At 49.0% G+C, this 22,493-nt stretch overlaps 1 protein-coding gene across 3 annotated transcripts; it reads left to right on the top strand.

Annotated features, from left to right (window-relative positions):
• The first annotated feature begins 33 nt into the window (after nt 1-33).
• Nucleotides 34-22,443, top strand: BID (BH3 interacting domain death agonist). 3 transcript variants are annotated; one of them, XM_029953277.1, is made up of 6 exons: nt 34-198; nt 11,964-12,038; nt 13,986-14,196; nt 17,080-17,219; nt 19,606-19,818; nt 21,017-22,443. In XM_029953277.1, exons 2-6 carry the CDS (start codon nt 12,027-12,029, stop codon nt 21,026-21,028), a joined length of 588 nt encoding a protein of 195 aa, XP_029809137.1. In that variant the 5' UTR covers nt 34-198; nt 11,964-12,026; the 3' UTR covers nt 21,029-22,443. The 3 variants fall into 3 exon arrangements, 2 of the variants coding, with proteins under 2 accessions (XP_029809137.1, XP_029809136.1); XR_003914083.1 differs by having other exon boundaries at nt 54-317; nt 19,578-19,818; XM_029953276.1 differs by having other exon boundaries at nt 59-317.
• Nucleotides 22,444-22,493: the final 50 nt, after the last annotated feature.

Here is a 22,493-nt window from a genome sequence, read left to right as displayed (position 1 = left end):
CGGAGCGGGGGCGGGGCCGCCGTGGCGGGCGGGCTGCGGAGGCCCTGGGACGTGCCGGCGGGAAATAAAGGAAGTGGGCGAGCGGCGGCTGCGTACTCTGCGCGCCTCCAGGACTTTACCTCCGGCCGGCCTCGCCTGCTCTCCGGCCCCCGGTCCCCGCCACCCGTCTCTCGGCCTACTGCCGCGGCTGCTGGGTGGGTGAGTAGCCCCCCTACCGCGCGGGGCCGTCTGCGCGGATCCGAAAGTTTAGGAGCCCGCACCTGCTCGCCGCCGGCCAGACCCCCCCAGGAACAGCCCCGGACCGCCTGCGCCCGAGGGTAGGAGCCGGAGGGCGGGAGGGGAGATTCAGGCCGCCGGGTGCCACCCCGCCCGGAGCTCGCCGCGGGACCCCAGTCTCGGGCAGCCCGCGAGTCCCCGGGGTCAGAGCCTGCCGGCGTCAGATCAGCCTTTCACCGCGCCTCCCGACCGCCTGGGCCCCTCGTTGGGTCCTCGCGGCCCACACACCGGCCGGAAGGACTTCCCCCCAGCTCGGAGGAAGCGGTGGGGGGGCGGCGGGCGCTCAGTGGGAACCTGGAGAGCTGGAGGGGGTCAGCTCGAGGCTCATTGATTCTCCCCAGTGGCCGGAGCGGTCTTCCCCTTGTGGAGGGGGCGGGATAAGGCTTCATTTTCTCCTCTCCAAGCGAGCCTTCGTGTTTGGCCATAAGCTTGTGGGGCCTTGCCCTGGGTGCGGTGGAGGGGACGGTGGGTAGGACTTAAGACATCCCCCGCCCACGGGTCCCTGGACGGTTTGCAGTGAGACCAGCGGCTGCCTGGTTCAAGCTCCGAAATGAGAAAACTGACGGGAAGGGACAGATTCAGGCCACACACTTGTTCAGCATCAGATCCGGAACCCAAATCCAGACACAGTTCTTGGACTCTGGTCTAGGGCACTTTCCCCAACCCTTGCTGATTCTTGAGGCCAGAAAACCTGTCTTAGAACTGTTAGAAATTACATGCATATACTGCATAGTGGTAGACATCAGTTTATTAATGACTTAATGACCCCAGGGGATTCTGGAAGAGCCCTAAGCCGTCAACGACTAAGTGGCTGGGCTGGCGGGGGTTTCTTTATTCATTCATACCATGATAAGAATGTGCAGCGGGCCCTGGGTCCTAGAGGGACAATGGAGGATGGGCTTGAACACAGCTAAGGACTTCTGGGATTGTATTGGCCTGGGAAGGGGGTTACCCAGCACGTAGTGCCCCGGCCTTTTCACACAACAGCCTAATTCCACTGCCAGGCTTGCCTGTCCTTCCTGCAAATCTTAATCTGTCTGCTCGAGCCTCTCTTGATGGCATCTTAGCTGGCCGGGTCTCTGTAGAACGGGGAGCTAGGGGAAGCTGCCAGAGGATGTGGTTTTTCCACATTCCATCTCCACCCATCTGGGGCACATGGCAGGCTCTGAGATGGGGAAGGCTCTCCTGGCTTTGGTCTGTGCCATCTTGAGGCAGACCTTGAACCAGGGCTCTTGAGAGTCCACTGAGAGTCATCAGTGACTGTTCCTGGAAGATAATCTGGTTTTGGAGCTGAAAGGAAAGTGGGAGAAGAACTCCTCTGGTTTCAAAAGTTCAGTTGGGCAGAGCTCTAGCAGGGCATTGTTGGGAAGACGATTAGTGTCAAACCTTTCATTGCCACTCGGCATGGATGTGTTCTGTCCCTCTTGCCCACGGAGGGAAGAGTAACTTACAGGGAAGAGGTACAGGATCAGCACCCCCAGGAGGCCTTGCACAGTACCGCATAGGTGGGGATTAAAGGCGGCCTTCTCATGGGTGTTGGTGCCCATGCTATGCTGGGCAGGGGGCAGTGTGGTTCATGAGGGACAGGGCGCTGTCTCTCGGGAATGGAGATACAGACTGGCAACTGCCATATGTCAGGATGAAGACTTTGGTAGTGTTTGCTGCAAAGGGCTTCGACTGGGTTGCTGTCCGTTTTGTCTGTAGGCGTTAGGCCATCTGAAGTGGGCTCTGAAGAATGAATAGAGCTTGCCAGCTGGGTAAGACAGGAAAGTGTACTCCAGGCAATGCAGGAATGTGGGGTGGGTGTGCCTAGGTGGGAAAGAGGTGTCTCTCGGTGAAAAGGGGCATTGCAGGCCCTCTCTGAGCATTAGCCAACCTGAGAGACTAATTGAAGAAACGGTAGGATCCACTCATTTGCAGATAAGAATGGCCTGTCAGGAGTGTTGAGGACATGTAGGGGAGCAAGACTCTGGAGGATGGAGTCTTCCAGGGCAGGAGTCTTGGCTTGCAGAAGGGTAGCTAATGACATTTGAGCTGTTCTTGTTTTCTCTAGTGCCATCCTGATCAAGGACTGTGTGTTCCTTGGTGGTAGTACCCAGGATGCCCGCTCTGGACTCCCAGCTCTTGAAAAGCCTCATTCTGGAGCTGTGGCCATTGGACGTCCTTTCTGGGTTACACCTCTGGTCAGTCTGGGGCTTTGGGGTGTAGTGCTGGCCTGCATGCTCCCTGAAGCCAGCTACCCGCCCTGCTGGCCTGCTCTGCATAGGATCCAGTTAGCAGCCCCTTGGCTGGGACACCTAGCTGGCAACCCCCACAGCCGTACATGTCCTTGCCTAAAGCCACTGACAGTTTGGAAAAGACAGCTAATTGAAAATGGTGATAACATACAGAGCTCACTGTGGGCCAGATACATGCACAAAGAACTTATGTGTACTAGGTCACTTGGACATCACAGTTATCAGGGACTAGGTTATCCTCTTTATTCTTCAGATGGGAAAACTGAGGTGTGGAGTGATTAAGGAACTTACGTAGGATCACAGCTGAGGGCGTCAGACCCCAGAATCCCAGCTCTCAGTAGTATATTGCACTGCCTGGATTTTCAGCTACCCCCTACCTTCATCTCCCAAATTCGGCCTATCTACCTCTGCACTTTTACACCGGTGAGACCTGGAGTTGAGAGAATGACCATGGCCTTTCTGTGGACCCCTTTGCTGTGCAGGCAGCTGGTGATATGGCAGGACAGGAGGAGGCTTCAGGGAGCAGCACCATGGACCCACTGGGTAGGATTATGCCTGGCAGGCTCCCCAGTTTCCTACCCCTGGGACTCAGTTCTTTCTTTCCCCACCTTCCCCTTCTCTTCCTTCCTGCTGTGGTCAAAATGGGGAAGTTTCAAATGAAAAGCAAACTTTATCATCTGGAAGAACCATAAAGCAACCATCGAATTCTTGGTTGACTTTTGCATCGAGTGTTCTAGAAGCCACCAACTTAGAAAATGAGGAGGTGGTTTGTTTTAAATGACCCATCAGCCTGGGTGTTGGAGAAGGGCGCCAGGAGGTAGAGCATTATGACCCCCTCTGAGTCACAGAAGGCTCTAAAAGGGGACTGGTTACTTTGAGACACGTGGAGTAGCTGGACTGACACTGCCCTGTTTGGCCCCGTAGCCCATGTACCCTCGAGGAAGGATGTGGGCCGCAGAGAAGTGGGGCTGCCAGTATATGAAGAGAGGCCTGCCTTCTGGACCCAGGGTGTCGGACCACCACAGAAACTGCAACACTGCGGCCGGGCTTCTACCCCGGCTGAAGGGGAGACCCAAGCCTGCACCTCCTAAGCTCCCGCTGTGCGAATGGCTATGCCGATCAGTGGGGCAGGCTGGCATTTGCCTTAGGTGCTCATGTGCTTAAGAAAGTCCCTTTCTTCAGAGTTAGGAAAGTGAGTGCTGAGGCCTGGGTCAGGGGCAGGCCAGTCCTTGGAGTTCTGAACACAGCCTGGAGGGGTTAGGGGGTGAGGGTCTCAGCAGTGATGATGCTGTTTTTCCGTTAATGGGCATCTGTGCTTCTGTAGTTGGCTTAATATGCGTAACTCTCCTTTTAATCCTCATGTGAATTCTGTGATGTGAATGAATCCATAGACATGAAACATCAGTGGTGAGGTGTTTCTCACGTATGTGCTTGTGCTTAGACAAGCGTTCAGGTGGCCTCAGCCCTGGGTCTAGGTCTGGGCCATGGCCATATCCCGGGAGTTCCTGCTTAGGTCTCCACACCCTCCTGTGCATTGCCTGCCCCCACCCCCGTACTTCCCCTCCCCTGCAAGCCAAAGTGAAGGGTAAGAATCTCACGAGGCAGGGAGTGTCTCTTTTTACAAATGTGGGGAAAGAGAGGTCACATGGCAGATTAAGAGCCAGCTGTGACCTCTCTCTCTCCTTCTTTAGAGGATCCCTCTTGTGGGCTGGGAATGTGTGAGCCTCTTTATATAAAATAAAATGTTTATTTATTTTTGAGAGCGAGAGAGGCAGAGAGAGAGGGGGACAGAGGATCCAAAGCGGGTTCTGCACTGATACCAGCAAGCCCCAAGTGGGGCTTGAACTCATGAACCTCAAGATCATGACCAGAGCCAAAGTCAGAAGGCCAACCAACTGAGCCACCCACGTGCCCCAGAATGTGGGAGCCTCTTAGATGCTGCTGGGCCCCGAGGACTTAGGAAGTTTGGGACTTTTCTGGGGTTTCAATTTGTCTTTCCAGGGAGAGCCAACTGAAGTCAGAGCTGGGGGACTGGAGGCAGCAGGAGGACATGATAGGAGTAAGCAAGCAGGGGAGAGGAGGCAGCAGATGGGTGGAGGAGAGGGGCTGAGTCACGAAGGCACTCGGGAGGTGGCATATGGGTCCCTCCTGGGAGTAAGTGCTGGAGAGTGGTCCAGAGCTGAGTAACTGGTCCTGTGAGCATAACACCAGGCCTGAAGTCTCAGGAATTTGTGTGCCTCAGTTTGAGAGAAGGCCAGCTGGGTAAATGAGTCATAGCCCCAGCAGCCCCTCTCAGTGTTAGCGAGGACACTGTTTATAATGCATCACCATCTGGGAAGTCCGATCTTATCAGAAGGGCTAAGAGGGGCTCCTGCACCAGCAGGCAGTTGCTTGGAGACAGAAAGGAGGAGGGTGCCTTTGGGGTTCAGCTGGGGGAGTCCTGAGCTTCTGGTGGGGGAGGGCATTGTGTTTGGGTCGGCCTCCCCTGTCTTCTGGCCCAGCCACCTCTGTATGTATGGTGGGGCGGGGTGGGGTGCCAAGGACCAAGGCCAGGGCCAGCACCAGCTGGAGACCCTGGAATCAAGGCAGGCCCTGCTGCGGGTGAGGAGATAACTCTCTGTGATGGTGCCTTTTCAAACACAAGAGTTAATTGTTTTTCTTAAAGATTTTCTTTTATTTTTGAAGTTTATTTATTTTGAGAGAGTGAGAGAGCAGGGGACAGGCAGAGAGAGGGAGAGACAGAGAATTCAAACAGGCTCCAGACTGTCAGCACAGAGCCCTGACACAGGGCTTGAACTCACAAACTGTGAAATCATGACCTGAGTCAAAATCAAGAGTTGGACACTTAACAAACTGAGCCACCCAGGCGCCCCCAAGGATTTTTTTAAGTAATGTCTACACTCAATGTGGGGTTCATACTTACAACCCTGAGATCAGGAGTCACATGCTTTACCAACTGAGCCAGACAGGCACCCTGAGAGTTAATTCTCAGCAAGTCCAGTTTATGTTTTTTCTTGTATCACTTATTATTTTAGTGTCCTACCTAAGAAAGCCTTGTTTAATCCAAGGTCTTGAAACTTTATACCTGTGTTCTAAGCATTTTATAGCTCTAGCTCTTACATTCTTTTTTTTAAATGTTTTTATTTATTATTGAGACAGAGAGAAACAGAGCATGAGTGGAGAGGGTCAGAGAGAGGAGACACAGAATCCGAAGCAGGCTCCGGGCTCCGAGCTAGCTGTCAGCACAGAGCCCAACGTGGGCCTTGAACCCATGAACCGTGAGATCCTGACCTGAGCCGAAGTCAGACGCTTAGCCGACTGAGCCACCCGGGCGCCCTGCTCTGATGTTAATTCCGTGATCTATTTTGAGTTAGTTTTTGTGTATGACGTGAGGGAGGGGCCTCTGCATATCCTGTTCTCCCAGCACCATTTGTTGAAAGACGACTCTTTACCCTGGTCTTGCCTTCTTTGTCAATGATTGATTAACTGTAAATATTAGAGCTTCTGGACTGTCATTGCTGTTCCATTGATCTGTTTATCCTTTGCCAATACCACACTCTGTTGATCAGTGTAGCTTAGTGGTAAGTTCTGAAATTAGAAAGTTTGCAGGGCGCCTGGGTGGCTCAGTCAGTTAAGCGTCCGACTTTAGCTGAGGTCCTGATCCCACGGTTTGTGGGTTCCAGCCCCGCGTCGGGCTCTGTGCTGACAGCTAGCTCAGAGCCTGGGGCCTATCTTCAGATGCTGTGATTCCTTCTCTCTCTGACCCTCCCATGTTCGCTCTCTCTCTCTCAAAAATAAATAAAAACATTTAAAAAAAAAAAAAGAAAGAAAAAAAAGTTTGAGTCCACTAACTTGTTTGTTTTTTCCAAGATTGCCGTTCTGTGCCCCTTGGATTTCCATGTAAATGATAGGAACCAACTAACTTTCTGTAAAAAAGCGAGCTGGGAGTTTGAGAGGAATTGGATTGAAGCTGTAGATCAATTTTGGGGAGTATCACCATCTAAACTATAATAGTTCTTCTGATTTCTGAGCATTGTGTGGTTTTTCATTTATTTCGATCTTTTTTTCAACAGTATTTGTAGTTTTTAGTGTACAAATCTTATACTTCTTTTGTTAATTGTATTTCTAAGAATTCCTTTTTTTTAAGTTTATTTATTTATTGGGGTGCCTGAGTGGCTCAGTTGGTTAAGCACCTGACGTTGGCTCAGGTCATGATCTCACGGGTCGTGAGTTTGAGCCCTGTGTCAGGTCTTTGCGATCAGCAGGGATCCTGGAGCCTGCTTCAGATTCTGTGCCTCCCTCTCTCTGTCCCTCCCCTGTTCACACTCTGACTCTCTCTGTCTCTCAAAATCTAAATATATAAATAAATGTAAAAAGAATTTTTTTTTAAAGTTTATTTTGAGAGAGAGAGAGAACAAGCAGGGGAGGGGCAGGGAGAGAGGGGCACAGAGGATGGGAAGCGAGCTCTGCGCGGACAGCAGACAGTCGGATACAGGACTCGAATTCACAAACCATGAGATCAGGATCTGAGCCGAAGTTGGACATGTAACCAACTAAGCCCCCAGGTGCCCTGAGAATGCTCCTTTTCTTGATATTGCTACAGTGGCGATTTTCTTGATTTCATTTTTGGATTGTTTATGGCTAGTGTATAGAAGTGCAGTTGATCTTACAAATACTTGCGTCCTGCAACCTTGCTGAACTCACTTATTAGTTCCAGTAGCTTTTTTAGCGGATTCCTTGGGCTTTTCTATTTGTAAGATCATGTCTGATCAGTAGGTTTCAAAGCTGTTCAGTTGACTCCAGTGTGCCAGGGTTGAAAACCACTAGGAAGGGGAGGGGAACAGAGTAGTCCGAGCACTAGAATTTCTGAGGAGTTTTCCTCTGGCTGTGGGTGAGAATGAGGGCCTGGGAGCTTGGGCTCAGCCTAGACACAGAGACCAGTATCCTAAACCCCAACTTCCTCCTTTCCTGATAAATCCAGTTGGGCCGAGTGAGTGGCAGTGTGCCTCTTATGGAAGTGTGTTGTGGGTGAGGGTGACAACACCCTCCCTGCTGGGAGTTGTCAGAAAAAGCGCGTGCGTGAGAACTGATAAGTGTCAAACACCTAAACAAGAGGTCAGCAGCTTTGGGAAGCTTTTGAGGTCCTGTTGGGGACTGTGGGAAGGAGCAAGTCTAGCTCTGAGCCCCCTAGGGCTGTCAGGGCCATCTTTCTGGTTGTGCCTTGACCCTGTCCACCCCAAGTAACTGGACTTCAGCCCACTGGAAGGACTTTTTCTTACAGCTCTAGACTAGTGGTTCTATAGTCATAAAAGCAGATGTGAGAACTGGCTGATATCTTAGAAATCCACATTATCTAGAAACTGGTTGTAGCCTCCTACTAGTTGCTTCATTAATTAGTGAGCTAAATGAAATCTTTGACACGTGCCCATTGTATCATTTTATATTAGTATGAAAGTCATGGCTTCACTTTTTTTTCTTTTAATTACACATGAGCATAGGGAAGTCATCCAGTGAAAAGCATGCCCAGTGGATTCACATGGTCTTTTCTTAGGTTCCCGAGGCAGTAGCTAAGAACGTTCTCGTTTGCTTGTTTTTGAGAAAACACAACTGGGGGCGGGGCAGGGGGTGGAACAGAGCATCTGAAGCAGGCTTTGCACAGCCAGCAGCAAGCCCGACGTGAGGCTTGAACTCACAAACCAGGAGGTCGTAACGTGAGCCAAAGTTAGATGCTCAACTGCCTGAGCCACCCAGCTGCCCCAGAACTTTTTTTTAAATATTTGTTTGTTTGTTTAGAGAAAGAGGAGAGAGTGCGTGAGTTGGGGGGACAGAGGGAAAGAGAGAATCTCAAGCAGGCTCCACACTCAATGCAGAGCCTCACACGCGGCTTGATCCCACAGCCCTGGGAGCCTAAATCAAGAGTCGGGCCCAAGACTGGGGTACACAACCGACTGAGCCACCCAGGCACCCTGAAACAGAACAGTTTTTTAACTTTGCTGTGTCTGTCTCTGTCTCTGTCTGTCTCTCTGTCACTCTCCTGACTTTGTGTTTTGTTCTGCAGGTCAGTTATTTCCATCAGTGACAGCAGCGATCTAGGATATGGCCATATGGTCTCATCACGTGCTGATATTTATGGACTCTTCTCTGTTGAATGGGGGATGACAGAAAAGCTGGGTTGTTGGACTCTTTTACACATGGATATTATTGAGGACATCCAAAAGCTTGATTAAGTGGATTTTATCTATTATGTCTTCTGTGTTTCAAATTAAAACTGAGAAATTTTTGGGTGCCTGGGGGGCTCAGTCAGTTAAGCATCTGACTTCGGCTCGGGTCATGATCTCACAGTTCATGAGTTCAAGTCCCACATTGGGTGACCTCGAGCCCCACTTTGGGCTCCACACTCTCTTTCCCCTCTCTCTCTGTCTCTTGTGAGATTCTCTCTCTCTCTCTCTCTCTCTCTCTCTCTCTGTGCCCCTCACTCACTTTTGCCCTCTCTCTCTCAAAAAAAAACCCAGAAATTTTTAAAGTATTTGTTGATTCATTTTAAAATATCAATGCTTGTTGCTTGTTAACATAATTTTTTTTAATGCTATATTTTAGGGTCTCCTGGGTGGCTCAGTCAGTTGAGCATCCGACTTCAGCTCAGGTCATGATCTCACGGTTCGTGGGTTGGGGCCCCGTGTACGGCCATGTGCTGACAGCTCAGAGCCTGGAGCCTGCTCCACATTCTGTCTCCCTCTCTGCTTCTCCCCGGCTTGCGCGCCCCCTCTCTCAAAAAATAAACGTTAAATTAAAAAAAGAAAAAAGAAAAAGAAATGCATATGAAGAGGGAGTGCGGTTTTTAAACAAAAAAATTGGCCAGTGCCCCAGGAGGGGGACATCCCATTTCTTAGGTATTTTTTGTTTGGTTGTTTGTTTTCTCTAGTGCAAAAAGGAAAGTTCCTAAACAGCAAAGGTTTGACGGGAACATCTTGGTTCTAAAGGATTCAGACTGAAGGCCAGCACAGTTCCAACAGCAATAGTCAGTTCATACTCTCAGAAAGGACAAGGCCTTAAAACAAGTCCTGCATCAGGCCTGGAGAGCTTGGGCTTAAAGAGAGCAGAGCCTGAAATCCAGGAGAAAACTTACCCTCAGACTCACTGCTTTCTCAGTGAGCCCACTTGGCTTTATGGGCACTGGTCCCTGTTTGCGTACCAGCTGTGGAGCTGCTGGGGTCGTCTCTGAATCCCACTTCTGATCACTAAAGAATATTATCTTAGAAATACGACTGCCAGCGATTTCACTAGCAACAATGCATTTATTTGGTAATAGCAGAGAACTGTAATTCAGGACAAGCAAGCAATCCCCAAACCTAGCAAGTTCACAGAGCAAAGGAGAGGAGTATGTTTTTCCGGAGGAAATTGGAAGCTGGGAGGGCTGTAATAAACAAAAACCCCAATTGGATGAACCAGGAGCTCCAAGTTTGGTGGCTTCTCATTGGCTGGGCTGTTGCTGGGGGAAGAGGAAAGCTTTTCTTCCTCCTGCTAGGGTAATAAGGATAGTACGGTAGTGTCAGACTTGGTAAGGTTCCTTTTGGGTCTGCAAGTCATGAAGGGGTATGTGCGCCCTCTGCTGGCCTGCCACCATTTTAAGCGAGGTTTCCTTTTATTTCCACAATATCAAAGTCTGGAGGAAATTATTTAAATGTTTATGTGAATTATCTCTTGAGTGCTGTCTCCTCCACAGAGTTTTCTAAAGTTACTTCTTGAGAGAACAAGGTGGAGGCCAGCTTTCAGTCCACTGCACCTTTATATTGGCAGTGACTTGTGGACATGATTTGGCTTCTGTGGCCTTTTTCCTGAGGGACATGTTCTGTTTTGTTCTCTGTCCTGATTCTGAAAATGGCACCAGCTCTTGCCTCTTACCCTACGGAGGGCCTGTGGTTGCCCGTAGGCCAGCATCCACTGGTTCCGTGTCTGTCCAAACACACCCGAGTCCTTTGCTCTTGGCCCCTCTCCTCCCACTTAGCCATCCCCAGCCGCGGGGCTGCGCTCTTCCAGATTCCCAGTGTGAGGGTGGGGGTGCAGCCTCTGTCTTTGCCTGACCCCTAAGGCCAGCAGGAGCACCTGAGACAGGGAGATGGGCAGATTGAGAGTGACTGTGTCCCACAAATGTGTGTGGCTCCCTGGCGTGGAAGGCGTGTCCTCTGTCGGAGCTGGTCATGTCCTCGCCTCCTTGTGGGAGCCCCGCCCGTGCTTCCTAGAGAGGAGCCGGTTGTCTACTCTGTTTTTTACCTCTTTTGTGTAAGGACCCAAGATAAAATTGCCAAATTTGGCTGGTTTTTGCCCTACAAAATGACCGTTTCATTTGGTTCAAACTAATACTGTGTGTAAACACACACATACACAGGCACGTACATTTTAAGATAGGATTGTGTTGTTGAGACTATTCTATAGAAACTGTTGTTCGCTCCGACTTGGACGGTGTCTGTCCTGATGCACACCTGGATCTCTCGTCTGGTCTTTTTTCCTCATGTTCCGTGTATTCCGCTTCATGGGCATAATTTTTTTTGAACTCCATTCCCAGTTGCCTTTCATCTGGTCAGTTGTTTACGACGGCTCATTTAGTTTGGAATATGTGCCATATTAGAGGAGCTTTAATCTTTTGTGTAATTGTCAAATATGCATTCTTTTTCTTCTCTTTCTTTTTTTTTTAACACCGAATTCTAAGAAAACATTTTATTTTCAAGCCTTTTTTTTAAATTAATATACATTTTACAAGGGCTCTTTCTGTAATGAATGCCACTGAAACCAGGTGGCCTCTGGAGAGAACTGGTCTGCCTACTGCCTGTCACTCCCCAAACCTTATTTTCTCGCTCACCCGGATCAGCACACACCGGATCAACACTGTACACTGCCCGCCTCTCATCGGAGACGATGTGGATGAGCCGAGCTTGGCTGCGCGCTGGCGGAGCGGTTACGTGGTGGTCCTATTAGTGGTCGTGGTAATAATAAGAGAGTCCCTAAAAGCTTCTAGGTATACTTACCAGCTAACTTTATTCTTGTGGGAAGTGCCCTGATAGAAGCATTTGCCTGAAAAGAATTCGTCAACTAGACTGCCCTGTTTGCCTGGTCAGTGAGGCCCTCGGATCGGTGAGCTCGGGCTGGGAGGGCTGGGCTCTGAGGCTGCAGGACCAGCTCGGGGAGCGCTCTGTGCCTTGACAAGTGTCTGTAACGAGGAAAACTCCCAAGTGTGCTCACTTGGGTCGCTGCCCAGGGTCAGTGCTGCGGAGGAAGGAGCAGCCTGGGTGAGCGTGGTTGGGATGGGCGAGGCATGAGCTTGGCTGCCATGGCCCTGGCACCTTTGAGCCAGGGCCCAGGATGACTCCCTTCATTCTTTCCTGAGGGTCCCGCAAGGGGGTGTCCCTGCAGGAAACAGCTGACTCCCCTGTGTGCATGTGTGTCGTTTTCCAGGCTGCTGACTTGGGACACCTCCCAAGCCGGAAGCAAGGCGAGCCCTGCAAGGCTGCTGGTGGCATGGATTCTCAGGTCAGTCTGTGTGCTTCCCCGGGGGCAATGCTTTGGGAGGGGGGGTGAGGGGCCGGGGCCAGCTTGTGCTTCGCGTGTGCGCTCCCAGCACGCGCCCCGCTGACCCTGACAGCGCTGCAGAGAGGAGCCTCACATTCACAACTTGCTGGTGCATAGTAAGGAAGAAAGACCAGTCCTCTCTCCTCTTGCTCTTCCCTCCACCTTGTGCCCGGTCGCTCGCTGGAAGAGCAAGGCGGCTTTCTGATTCAGGACCATTTAGAAGCCGTAGAGTTCTTGGAAGCGAGCACCCTGAGGTCATATAGGCTGTTCCCCTGGCTTCAGCAGGATGGTACCTCCTGCCCTGCCTGCACTTACCTTTTAATTAGCTGAAGAGAAAGTTATGGTGTAGCCAATCAGAAGCTCTTTGTTTATCTACTTACTGTAGTCTTTCTGCTTCCCTTCTTCGCCGAATTCCGTAGAGGCCCCTAGCACCAGAGGTTTTTCCGTGTTCACACTGTGGGCATCAGCCTTCTGTTCTCACCAGCTGTTGTGAGAGGTAACTGCAAAAAATCTAAGGATTTGGTGGTTAGTAAACTGAGTGGCCCACAGTTTCTGAATCCCTAAGCATAGCAACATCTGACGCCTGGAAGGCTCTCAATGTCTGTTTGTTAAGTATCCTCCTAACGGAAGGAAATCACGTGGTTTTTCAGCTTGCTCGCTGGAGGGCCCAAGACCTAGGCGGCTCAGCAGAAGTGGTGGAAGAAGTGAAGGATATTCTTGAGTTCCTAAGCTGTCTTGAGAGAGAGAGAGAGAGAGACAAAGCAAGCAGGGGAGGGGCAGAGAGAGAGGTCTCTGAGAGAGAGAATCCCAAGAGACTCCATGCTAACGTGGGGCTTGAACTCACAAACCGTGGGTCATGACCTAAGCTGGAAGTCAGACCGCTTAACCAGCTGAGCCGCCCACGTTCTCCTGATTTTTCCCCTTTTTAAGGGATAATTCTGGAGAAGTAAAGGCTGATTAACAATAGATTAGCACCTTATTTTGTGCAGTTTATTCAAAACGGTTTGCCCCCTAAAAACTGTCCTAAAAGATTTCTGATTTTTTTTCTAATGAAAAATAGGACTTAGAAGACAGAAATAAATGTTACAAGCACTTTCATCATCTGTCGACTCTCTTATAGACTAGTATATGTGTTACATTTATTTGGGCAAATCTCAATATCCCCAGCTTTCTGGATGATTCCCTCTTTGATCCCAGGTCTCTGATTGTTCTGAGCGCACCTGGCTGCCTGTGCTGCAAGGTCTCACACGGTCCCAGATGCAGGCAGGACACAGGAAATGTCCCTGCTGGCAGATGGCGAGCCGGCAGGCGGAGACCACCAGCCCCTCGAGTTAGAGCAGGAGCCGTCCCCGCCCAAAGGCGGGTGTTATCTGTGCTTACTGTTACCCATATTTATGGAAAGTCTGCTGGTTACACAATACTTTCTTGGCTCACAAAGAAGATTATGAAAGAGTTTCTGACTGCTGGATGTGTAGCTGGTAAGGTGGGCTGAAGCTGGTAAGGTACATGAGAGTTTACGCACGTAGATGTATAAGGATGACGTCTAAGTGAGGTTATTTGCTGACTTACTTAAAACAGCCTTTGGACCTTCCTTCTCCGAAAGCAAGCTCACCCCGGCTCAAAGTTTTCAGGATGTCAAGCAGATGGTAGATGAGCCACCTTCTGCACAGTTGGAGCTTCCTCTATGGCATCTCCAGGTGGCATTGCTTAAGGCAGACACCACAGACTTGGCCCCTGCCCACTGATCCTCTTGCCCGCACAGGGTTATTCCCAGATCTCGGGCCCCTTAGGCTCCCCCAGGCCCAGCTATCCCCGGGGCCCTTTGGCCAAGCTCCGCTGCAGGAAGGGCCTCTGGCCCTGGACCAGCTTCCCATAGGTCTCCCTGACTTGACTCCCTTTTCATTGTAGGTCAGCAATGGTTCAGGCCTCCAGGACGAACGCATCACGAACCTGCTGCTGTTCGGCTTCCTCCAAAACTGCTCCAACCACAATTTCCACAGAGAGTTGGAGGTGTTGGGCCATGAACTGCCTGTGCCGGCTTACCTGCAGGAGGACCTCAGTGACGAGCTCCAGACGGATGGCAACCGGAGCAGCCGCTTCCTGGATGACGAGGGGACAAGTACCTGGCACAGCCTCCTTTGCCCCAGATCCGGGCTTCGCTCTCCCCGATTACATTTAGGGACCTTAAGTCCTGGAAGGGACCTTTGGGCTCAGTGTCCCCCTCCGTGCCTTCAGTCCACTGCATATGTTTGTGTCATGTGGTTTGATTTGTTTCCAATCAGCTGAAATCCACTGTTTCTTTATAATGAGTATTTGAACTTGTGTAGTGCCTCACACTTTTACGTTCATGTGTATTATGACGTGATTTATCTACAGTGTAACTAGGGCATGGAAGTGTTCTGAACCTAATTTCCTGGTGAGGAAACTGAGGCCCAAAGTAGGGTAAATTACAAACCCCAAGTCCGGCAACTGCTGGGCACGGTCGGGCCCGGCCTCCTTCCTTGAGCTGGGCTCCGGCATCCTGTGCTGCTGCCTCCCAGCGTGTCACGGTTCCGGGGCCGTTCTGCACCCTTCCTCACCCTCTTCCCTGTGCTGCCTTTCCCACCTCCCTTTTTACTCTTTGCCACTGGTGTGGCCTCCACAGACGGAGGTCATCCTGAGCTGAAGGCTGAGGCAGCAGGGCTGGGGAGCAAGTTGAGGATCAGCCACTCCTAGATTTGGGCCCAGAACAGTGTGCACATTGGAATTCCATGAGGAATGTTTTCAAAATGCACAGTCTCAGGTGTTTCTGGGGTGTATGCCCTGGTTAGAATCACTACCTCAGGGGACTCTGAGGACCTGGACGCAGGCCTCCCAACCTAGCAAGCAGACTAAAATCCTGTCTCCTGCCACCCAGAAATCTCCTGGCATAAGAGATTGCACTGCCCTCTGGTGGCCATAGGGGAGACCAACAGCTGATCCGGCTTTTGGACCCCCAGGTCTATGTTAAACTGGGTGGATGGGGATGTGGCAGGTGCTCCCCCACTAGCCAGGATGTGCCAAGTGCTTTAGAATCCAGCTACCATATCTTCTGGGTAGCCCTAAACTTGAATAAGGGCAATTAGCCCCCTGTGGGGAAGGGTTAGGAGGGGGTGGAGGGCACGAATGCCTTTGCTGTCAGAAGCTGCGGTGGAGTGACTAACCAGAGACTGTTCCTTGGGCTGTCTTTTGCTCTTCTGCACCATTCCTTGCCCTTAGACTGCAAAGCCTGACTTGATTCAAATGGCATTTGCAAAGGTACACTTAACTTTACCTCTGGTGGAAAACTAGCATATAGATTAAGTACCTGATGAGATTTGGAGGCAAAAGGCAAACTAGAAGCTCTGTACACCACAGTTTCATTGGCGAACTCATTTACTCAGCTGGGCACTTATTGAATCCACCATGACTCCTGAAGTTGGTGCGACAAAGTAGAAAAGCACAGGGAAATCAGCGAGGCAGAGTCCGCATGGTGGGGGCTACAGAGAGGGTGGGTCCTCTGAGAGGGATCAGAAAGACATCATGGCTGTCACCGCAGTTGAGGTGGGCCGTGGAGGAAGGGGTGCATTTTGGCCCTTTGGTATCTGGAAAGAGGGAGTGGCAACAGCTTAAGCAGACACTTGAAGATGGGAAGATTGGGGTCTGTGGAAGGTGCTGTTGAGTTTGGCTAGAGTGTATGGAGGGAATAGCAGAAGTTCTGGTCCGAGGTGTGTGGAGGCTGTTACAGCTTGTCACCTGAGCAGGTGTGAGCGTGTGATGAGTGGAGAAGTGAGGTCACATCCGTACTTTGTGGATCACGGCCAAGACCATGCTGAGGGCACAAAATGTAAGGAGGCCCTCTCTCCAGGGGCACACCAGGACACTTCCAGTGCCTCTTTAACTCGTACACCTAAGTGCCTCGCTTGCCGAAGTATATTGTGGAGAAGGGCCTGGAGGGCAGTGAGAGGGGCTCAGCGGCTGCTGTGACTCTCCAGATGAGAGCCGCTGATCCAGGTGGTGGCAGTGGTAATAGTGGGACAGATGGTTGTATCTGCGCTGTGAGAGAAGATTGGACAGTTGCTTGAGGCTGGCTGCAAGGACTGGGGAGATTGAGATTTCTGTCCTGGGTGAGTAAGAAGCCGGAAGGAAGGTGCAAACATAGAATAAGATTTAATGAGAGAAGTAACAATGGCTGGCATGATAGATTACTTACTAGGAGCTGGGTACAGGATCCATTCATTTACACATTCATTAATTTGTGCACCTACAGTGTGTCTTGCATTGTTTTCAGTGCTGCATATTTGGCAGTAAATAAAACATTTAAAAATTGGAGCTCTTAGGAAGCTCACCTTCTGGCAAGGGAGTGAGACAAAGAACATGGGCAGGTAAAATATGTGGTGGTAGTGAGTGCGGAGGGAGGAAAGGGGAGGGCAGGTGGCAGCGTGAGCAGCAGGGTTAATCTCAGACAGAGTGGCATTTGAGTAGACCTAAAGGAAGTGAGAGAAGGCACTGTGCTCTCTGGTGGCAGCCGCGGGGCTCGAACTTGGTCTGACTGCAGAGTCTCTGCTCTAACACCTTCCTACTGACACCTGTTACATGATGGGGTATAGAACTGGCAGCTGTGAAGGTTGCCGTCAGATTCAGGCCATGGCTGCTCAGAGTCATGGATGCCCTCGCATCACTGTCCTTTTTTGTGGACGAATGTTGACTCCGTAGGCCGGGCAAGGCCCGCTTCTCCAGTCTTCTGCCCACTCAGACCCTTGCCTGGCCCCAGCACTCCACCCTGCTCCCCTGACTACGGGTCCCAGGTCCTCACACAAGGGCTCTAGTAGAACGGAGCATGGTGCTCGGCAAGCCCACCGTGGTGAGCGGAGGAAACAGGAGCTGGCTTTGTTCCAGAGCAGAATCCCCTTCCTTTTCTGGTGTAAGGTGGATTGGGAGGAGTGATCAAACAGGACCACTGTCTGAATCTGCTGTGTCTCTGTGTCCCTGCCTGAACATTCAGATTCTGAGAGTCAAGAGGAAATCATCCAAGATATCGCCAGGCAGCTTGCCCAAATAGGGGACAGTATGGATCACAGCATCCACCCAAGACTGGTGAATAACCTGGCAATGCAGTTTATGAATGTGAACCTGTCGGAAGAAGTAAGTGAGAAAATCCACCGGTGCATTTTCTGGGTTACTTAGGAGGTGTGAGAATTTTCTCAGTTGTCAGGTGTTTTCTTTTTTTAAATTTTATTTCCAGTAGAGTTAACCTACAGTGTTATATTAGTTTCAGGTGTACAATATAGCGACTTACCAGTTCTATGTATTACTCAGTTTTCAACATGATAAAATGTACTCTGAAGCCTCTTCACCTATTTCATTCATACCCTCAACCCACCTCCTCTCTGGTAACCATCAGTATGTTCTCTAGTTAAGAGTCTGTTTTTTGATTTGTCTCTTTTTTCCCTACTTGTTCCCTTGGTTTTGTTTCTTAAATTCCATATAGGAGTGAAATCACATGGTATATGTCCTTCTCTGACTGACTTATTTAGTTTAGGATTATACTCTTTAGATCTAGCCATGTTGTTGCAAAGGGCAAGATTTCATTTTTTACAGCTGAGTAACAATCCATTGTATATATATATATATATATATATATATATATATATATATACACCACATCTTCCTTATCCATCCATGGATAAAGACACTGCTCATCTATCCATGGACACTTGGGCTGCTTCCATTGTTTGGCAACTGTAAATAATGCTGCAGTAAACATAGGGGTGCAAATATCCCTTCAGTTACTGTTTTTATATTCTTTGGTTAAATACCTAGTAGTGTAATTAGTGGATGGTAGGATAGTTCTATTTTTAACTTTTTGAGGAACCTCCTCCATACCGTTTTCCACAAAGGCTGCACCAGTTTGCATTCCTACCAGCAGTGCACAGGCTCCCTTTTTCTCCACATCCTCATCAACACTGGTGTTTTGTGTTGATTTTAGCCCCTCCAAGTGTGAGGTGGTATCTCAGTGTGGTTTTGATCTGTATCTCCCTGATGATGAGTGACACTGAGTATATAGTTTCATGTGTCTGTCGGCCACCATGTGTCTTTCTTGGAGAACTGTCTATTCATGTCTTCTGCCCATTTTTTAATTGGATTGTGTGTTTTTTTTCAGTTGTAGAAGTTCTTTGTAAATTTTGGATACTAAGTAATTTGAAAACCTCTTCTGCCAGTCCACAGACTGCCTTTTAGTTTCCAGTTGTTAATTAAAACACTGAGGTCTGTCCTCTGTCTCCTGTCAGACAAACCAGTGTCTGGTGAGATACCTCAGTGCCTACAAAAGAATTGGGAATAGAATCATAGCGTGGTTGATTGTCTTTCAGAAGAATTAACGTACTTGATATTTAGGAAAACTGAACCTTAACTCAGAGTCAAGATTTTGGGTATAAAAGCCTCCAAAAAGGTTAACAAAAACATGGGGTGAGTGAGACTGTCAAGTCACTTACCACATGTGACAAGAAGAGTGACATTTTATTTAGCCCACTACTCTTACCTTCATGGTTAAAGTCAATATGCAGACACCAGCAGAGCTTCTGCCTCCTGGGGGGCCCTGTGAGCCACTCCAGCCTTCCTGAAGAAACTCGGTGGACGAGAGAGAGGCCCCAAGGCTGTGAAATCTGTGGCTGCCGGGGTTTGGAGGAGGGAAAGGTTCCATGCTTCTGACTGGAGCTGCAGATGCGAATACCCCGATAGGCATGGGTTCAGCCAGGGCAGCCTCCTGCCTCCAGGAGGGTTTGCCCCCCTCTGGATCCGCAGGTTTCATAGCCGTGATACTGTTCTGCCTCAGGGCCTCTCCCACAATGTTAGCTCAGTTTTGCATATGAGTTGGTGATCTTGAAGGTCCGTCCGGTGGTCTGTGGTGTGTGCCTCTCCCATGTAGCAAGAATGTCACATTTAGCCCCCTTATCCTCTTCCTGTAGCTAGGCCTGCACCGGTAAGATAGGTCTAAGATGTCTTGAGGATTTAACTCATTTTTTATCTTAAGTGCATTAGAGGCAGTCGTCTAATGTGAACACACACACCCAATAAAGATGTATTTGGTGAATGCATATCCAGCTGCGGGCACGGAGCTCAGCCCACCCTTCCCATTGCCTCTCCAAATTGTTTTTCATTCTCTCCTCCAGCCTCCTCAGCTGTTTAATAAGTTCTTCCCTTGAAATGAGAGCATGCTTCTTCCTACTTTTTAAAATTCTTTTAATGCTTCTTTATCCTTGAGAGACAGAGCATGAGCAGGGGAGGGGCAGAGAGAGAAGGAGACACAGAAGCCAAAGCAGGCTCCAGGCTCTGAACTGTCAGCACAGAGCCTGATGCGGGGCTCAAACCCGTGAGCAAGATCATGACCTGAGCCGAAGTCAGACATTCAACCGACTGAGCCACCCAGGGGCCCCCCTGCTTCTTCCTACTTAACATTGGTCGACTGTTCTCCTTTCAGAGGGCAGAATATTAGTAAATTAGTTTCCGTGTCCCCTGTGTTTACATGCAGGAGAGAAGGGAGCACCTTGCTGCTACGCTGGAGCAGGTCCGGCAGACTTACCCGAAGGACATGGAGAAGGAGAAGGCCACGCTCATGTTGGCCATGGTACTGGCCAAAAAGGTGGCCGATCACACACCGTCCTTGCTCCGTGATGTCTTTCGCACAACAGTGAACTTTATTAACCAGAACCTACTCACATATGTGAGGAACTTGGTCAGAAATGTAAGAACTGAAATGTCAGCTCCTTGGCATTTTGCTGAATCCCCTTGGTCTTTGCCTGCTCCCTCTAAGGTCTGGAAACACAGTAGAGCTCTCTGCTGCAGGATTCTTTCATCCTTTCTCCCCTGCTTCTGGTGACCAGACCACAAGAAAGGGACCTTGATGCTCAGGTAGAAAGGCTTGGTTTTGCTTCTGTGAGAAAGTTGCGCTGTAGAAGGTGGTGATGAACACCCCATTGAGCTTCATCAGCTTTATTTTTAAGACGCCCTGCTATCCGAGCACACCGCACCCCGTACTCTCGCTAGGATCCCAGTAGTACAGTGTAGGCTGCGGATAGAGCATGAGAGAATGTAGCCGGAGTGTCCCCAGCTAAGTTTCTTCCATCTGCCCTCATCATAAACATAATTTACATTTAAAAACACATTTACCAAAAAGGATGTTGGGGAGAGAGACCAAAATGGATAGTCAAAAAGGGGGGAAAACTATCTAAAATCTTCCCTAGAATACCTGTCCAAGATATTAAAACTAAGATCTTAAAAGTCACAGTCCTTCATGATGCGGCCCAAGAAGAAGGGCCAGACAGGCGTTGAAGTCTGTTGCTTCACTTTTAACTGGAAATTAAGTGGCTGCAAGTTTGACAATACTGGTGAATGTTTGGGATTTTGTGTGTCAGAAGCATGACTGAGGCATCTAACCCCTGATGCCTTTCCTGGTCTGCCGTCGCCTTCACTTATGGCAGCAGTTTAAAATAGGAGAATGAATACAAGTCTTGAATCAGGTGTTAACAAAGCTGAACTCTGGGGAGAAGGTAAGCCTGAGAAAGTTCCTGAACAGTTTTTACCAGCAACCCTCTAACGGGGCCATAAGTGGACAGGATGTCAGCAGCAGTCTGTATTAACAGCTTCCAGAAAGGGCTGAGACAGAATCTTCATTCCTTGGACCAAGATGCTTCTTGGCACCAGAAGTGATTCAATAGATGTGAATATCCAGATCTTGGCACCTTGCAAGCCTAGGTCTTTGCACTTGCTCCCATGTAGCAAAAAAGGAGGACGCAGGGATCTACAGATGACAGGGCTCCAGAGAGTGTGATTTTGCACAAACCCCAGCTTCACCTCTATTGATTGTGGCACCAGAGTCCTTAAGTACTGAATCCTGGTTTGTGAATCAGACGCGCTAATTCTATTTCCCTTTCTTGCTGCAGGAGATGGACTGAGTGGACAACTCTGCAAAAGTGCGACTAGTTAAAACTTGATACGGTGACGACAGTACACCTGCTCCAGTGGAAGTGGGAGCCATGGCTGTATAAACAAAGTTCTTAGAGAAGACAGGCACGAAATAACAGCTGTTTATTTCTTACTGTTTTAAAGATGATGTTTTAAGCAGGTGATCCATTTAGAAATTTTACCTTAACATACTTGAATGAAAATGTAAACTTGCACAGATTTGAATGAGTTTCATACCAACTTCTAAATCCACTACACACTGTGCCTTTATCTTATTTCAGCTGTACGGGTCTTCACTTGAAAATTAAATTTAAGAACAGATTGTAAGGCAGAAGAAAAAAAGACAAGGTTTTTGTTTGTTTGTTTAAGAAAAACTACTGTTTATTAAAGAGCAACCTTGGGGTGTGGTCTGACAGCAGGCGGTGCTTGAGGAGAACGAGGTCTGGAGACCGATGCACTCACTCGCAAATGAAAAATTCCTCTCCGCGTAGGGAACATCTTAGCACGAAGGAAGTGACAGTCTTCCCCCCTGAAAACCAAACCGTATAAGAGGTTCTGGACTAAAGTTCTGTACTCAAACAGTGGGGAAATCAGGCCTCAAATGTGATTTTTTTCAACTCGATTTCTTTTTGTGTCAAGAAGGACCATAGACAAATAAAAGGTGTGGAGGTCATTTAAGGGCCCACATCAACCACAGTTTCCAAAATCAGGTAACTAAATGCACCTTTTCTCTAAGGCTAGGTTCTGATAGATTTTTAAGCTGATGGAGTACCAAAAGCTACTGTATATAGCCTATGGGGATGACTGTTAATAATCTTGTATTTTCATTTTTCTCCCATAATCCCTCAGCTCACCCTTGCCCAGGAAGCTACATCTGAAGAAAACAGGTTTCTAGGCATAAAAGATGAAAGACTAGTTAGACTTTTAAAAATTCAACAGTTGAAGTTGGTTCCCTTTCTTAGGGACACAGAAACCAAGTAAGAACAAAAGCACTTAGGTAGTGCCAAAATAAACCAGGAAGAGCTTACATTTAGCAACAGTGCAATACTGGTCTTGTTCCCAGCAATAAGCATTTCCTGGGATTCTGTTTAAAGGTACAGTGGTGGATGCTGGGTCTTTATTACACACGTTAATGTTAGTGTTAGGCTTACCAGTAACACTTGTTACTGCGAATCTGGGGAAGGATATGAACAAGAGTAATAGGTATTAAGAAATATTTTGTTACCAAAAACACTTTTCTGTTCCTTGAGAGTTTAGTCAGAAAAGAAACATGACTGCATTATTCAGCATTAAGTACATACCACACTAGGGTTGGGCCTTGATCTGCTATCTGCAGTATGTTGCAAATACTAACAGCCATGCAGTACAAAGGCCACTGTTTGGAAATAAACTAGTAATGCTGTTACGTTTTGGAGTGGATTTTTTTTTAAGGATTCATAGCACAGGGGAAACAAG

Source organism: Suricata suricatta, chromosome 10, assembly GCF_006229205.1.
Source record: "Suricata suricatta isolate VVHF042 chromosome 10, meerkat_22Aug2017_6uvM2_HiC, whole genome shotgun sequence".
Taxonomy (NCBI): Eukaryota; Metazoa; Chordata; class Mammalia; order Carnivora; family Herpestidae; genus Suricata; species Suricata suricatta.
The sequence above is the reverse complement of the archived record's forward strand: the minus strand, read 5'-3'. Positions and strand labels throughout refer to the sequence as shown.